The sequence below is a fragment of the Saprolegnia diclina genome (genome assembly GCF_000281045.1).
Source record: "Saprolegnia diclina VS20 unplaced genomic scaffold supercont1.11, whole genome shotgun sequence".
Classification (NCBI taxonomy): domain Eukaryota; phylum Oomycota; class Saprolegniomycetes; order Saprolegniales; family Saprolegniaceae; genus Saprolegnia; species Saprolegnia diclina.
Window position 1 is genome coordinate 975,391 of NW_008246078.1, and position 3,600 is coordinate 978,990.

At 53.6% G+C, this 3,600-nt stretch overlaps 2 protein-coding genes across 2 annotated transcripts in view; both read left to right on the plus strand.

The window, feature by feature from the left end:
* The first annotated feature begins 94 nt into the window (after positions 1-94).
* On the plus strand, positions 95-1,472 carry SDRG_04698 (hypothetical protein). Its single transcript, XM_008610378.1, has 5 exons — positions 95-330; positions 381-633; positions 688-949; positions 1,000-1,224; positions 1,281-1,472. Exons 1-5 carry the CDS (start codon positions 120-122, stop codon positions 1,380-1,382), a joined length of 1,053 nt encoding a protein of 350 aa, XP_008608600.1. The 5' UTR covers positions 95-119; the 3' UTR covers positions 1,383-1,472.
* A 1,304-nt stretch (positions 1,473-2,776) lies between these two features.
* The window catches only part of SDRG_04699, a gene marked incomplete at its 3' end in the record, with an annotated part of 3,272 nt that continues 2,448 nt past the window's right edge, over positions 2,777-3,600 (plus strand). The window contains exon 1 of the mRNA XM_008610380.1: positions 2,777-2,972. Within this exon, the coding sequence (XP_008608602.1) occupies positions 2,777-2,972 (196 nt within the window). The remainder of the gene's footprint in view (positions 2,973-3,600) is intronic.

Below are 3,600 nucleotides of genomic sequence, written 5' to 3' on the forward strand. Positions count from 1 at the left end.
TGGCGTGGGTTTAGACGACATCTGATTGGGCCGAGCCAATGACACGCACCGAATCTGCCAACGACGCCCAATCGCAGGTGTCCACTTCGAAATTGCCTTTCGTCTCGACAGAGTCCAAGATGTCGTCGCGCACGCTGCGTACGATGCAGAGCCTCGGGCGCCAGAGCAGCCTCGCCGAGCTCCACGACGAGGCGCAGAACTCGGGCGGCTTTACCGGCTACCTCACGACGACGGTCACCGACTTTTTCACGAGCCCACACAGCGCGTGCATCAAGTTTGCCGTCGTTATCGCTGGCATTGTCCTCACGCTGCCCGCCATCTTGTTCCCAGGTTCAGTACCTTTTCTAGTCGATAGCATGTAGACTGAGTTGCGATGCTAGTTTGTGTGAGCCTCAAGATCGATGGCCACGTGCACTGGACGTGGCTGCAGACGTTCATCCCGCTCTTCATCGTCACGGTCGTCTCGTTGCCTCTGTACATGCTCTTGACGCAGGTCGACAACCCCAAAGTCGGCAACAATGACGAAGATGGCCCGCCCATGTCCAACGACAACACCGACTGCCACGCCAACGACACGTCGGTCTTGCTGCCCTCCTCGGACTCCACCAACCCGCCTCAAAAGATCTTGACGTGGTAGCGTTGTTGCATCTCTTGTGCCAGCGACATCTCATGGGTCAACCGTACTAGGGGGAGTGTGTTTAGCCTTCTGTGCTCGCTGCTGGCGCACATTTTTATCGCGCTTCGCCTCGACAATCATATTGACTGGGCATGGATCTATGTGCTCTTGCCGTACTGCTTGGTCATTCTCGTTGACCGGTCGTCGTCGAGCGTTCTCCAAGTCCTCCAAGTCGTCTTTGTTGCCGAAAAGCTCGACGGCGGGCTTACGTGGACCTGGCTCGTGGTGCTCCTGCCGACGTGGCTGCCCCTCGCCGTCATGCTCGTTATCTTTGTACGTCATTTTGTATTGCATTGGGCTGACAAATTGTTGCGTGAATATAGCCCATTGGCGCTGCCTTTGCAGTGCTCATGTTTGCGGGCGACGACGACAGCGCATCGCCCAAGCCGTGGTGCTTTGCGCTATCAGTGTTCCTCGGCGTCTTTTCATTCTTTGCCTTGATCACGGGACCGCAATTGTTGATTGTCCTTCGCCTGCAGTACTTTACGTTCTCGACCATGTGGATCTGTGTGCCGTGGATCATCATGTACAGCGTTGTCATTCTCCTCGTACGTTGTATAGAAGTAGTGCTATCCACGGACTCTGACGTTGTTGCGTGGTGTAGGCGACACTAGCGGTGCTGGTCCTTGCGTTCCACGGCAAACCGTCGGCGTCTGTCCAGGCGGACGGCGAGAATACGATGACCAGCGAATATGGCACCGTCTAAACCGACACCATTTGCCTGCATCGTCCTGTGCAGGACTGTAAACAGAGTAATATAAGTCTACTGTTGGTGCACGTCGTCAGACCATGCGAGACATTTTGGTTATAGTTTGCAGCGAGCTGCATGAGGCGGCAACAAGGATGCATCTGCACTTGTGCGTTGAATACCTTGCGTGAGTTTCCTCAAAGAGCGATATTTGCTGCTATTGCGTTGCTGTGTCCTTTTCCCTCCTCTTTGCTGTGCTGTCATGCTCACGCACGATTCATGTTCAGCAACTTTACACTCATTGAAAGGACGTATTTGGCCAATTCAATATTGATCGTATCTAACGCCATAAGCGTCGAACGGTGACAGCAAGGGACCAAATTTATTCCTTGGGTGACAGCGACAGCGACGTGAGTCCCATCGACAATGTGAGGCGGCATGATGCAACATTGGGTCGATTCTGCATGGCTAGACTGACTCTTCATCCCAACTTCTTCAATTCAGCGAGTTTTGAGCTTTGCAAATGCCCATGTGATCGACTCTGCACCGAAGTATCTTTTGTACTGGGCCCAAGCATGTTTGCTGTTGTCTGCTTCGCCGTAGACCGTTTCAGTGGCCAACAATGGTCACCATTCTGTAGACCGACCGTTGCCGTGCTGGTGGTTGGCTCATTTCTGGCCAAATATAGAGTAACAAGTAGGGTCTGTCGCTGTGGCGTATCTAGGCACTCAACAGTCGTCAACATCGAGTTCTCTTCTCGCTTCTGACAACGACGAGTATTCGGAACATTGAGACTCACATTTGCCGCCAATTTTTGGCAGGAATGTACGTTGGTTTGCAGGAATAATGTTGAGAGTTGAGTCGTCGGCCAGCGTTGCCCTCCATGGGTTGTAGCGCTTTATTCAGCGTCCCGACGCCTTGACGACGGGTTTTCCATCCCGGAAAAGACACAACCCGACGTCAGTTGAGCTGATTCAAGGTGTCGATAAGCCATCCAACATTCTGAATCGAATCGAGTGCAAACAAAGAGCAAGGCGAGCGTCTGCTTTGCGTCCGAAAAACGACCACAGACTGCCACGCATGAAGGGCATTTCAGTTGCCAGCTGCAGCATCCGTGTCCCAAAATCTCTTTTGCGAGCACGACCCGCATCCATCGAAGCTTGCAACGACAACTCATGCAACTGCGCCCGATCTGTCCCTTGAGCGGCATTGGGTTTGTTGTAGTGATCCTATGGCGATTCGTATGGCGCTGAATCATTATTGCCGAATGCACGTCGAGAGCAGCTGGTTCAAGTTTCGTTTCAAAGTGCGTTATTTTAGCGTCACACCTGCGATACAATATACTCCACATTTGAAACACACGACGTACGTGGCAGCTTCCATGACGCGCCCATTGCCATTTTCAAAAAGGCATGGTGCCGTCAACACCGTTCACGCGTGAGGGGTCGTACGCCAAGTTCTCGGAGGCCGCGAAAGCGCGGCGCGGTCCGCTCGGGTACCTGGCCCGCACCTGCGACAAGCTTTTGCAGCAGTCCAAGACCTTCTGTGTGCGCTTGTGTCTCGTGCTGTACGGCCTCTTGCTGCTCTTGCCCGCCGTCCTTACACCGCGTACGACCCTTTCTCTTCCATTCTTCTCTTTCTCGATTGATACGTCTTGTGTTCTTAGTGTTTGTCTGCTGGAAGGTCGACGGTACGATCGACTGGAGCTGGGCCACCGTGATGGTGTTTGTCTGGATATATGACGTTATGGCCTGGTACGCAGAAATTGCATCACTTAAGAGTCACCAACTCGTTTCTGGTTAGCAATGGCACCCTTGCGTGGCTTTGCGGCTTTCTCTTGCACCTCTTTGTGGTGCTGCGCCTTGACGGACATGTGGACTGGTCCTGGATCTGCGTCTTCATCCCAGCCTACGTCTCGGTTTTTGACTGGGATGGTTCGGGCGACCTCTGTTTTGCGCTCCAGCTCATTTTTCTCGGGCTCCAACTCGACCACACGGTCACGTGGTCGTGGCTCGTTGTCTTCATCCCGATGTGGGTGCCGACTGCTATTGTTGGCCTCTTCTTCGTACGTTCGATCCATCGATGACCTGGCTTGACACTCGATTAGATTGTCTTTGTATTTGTCGCCTGCTTTTCCGATACCTCGTCGCGACTGGGTGCACTCGGCCTGATTCTTTTGGCGTGTCTCGGCTTTGGGCTCCTCGTCGCGCCCCAAGTCCTCCTCCTCGTCCGGCTC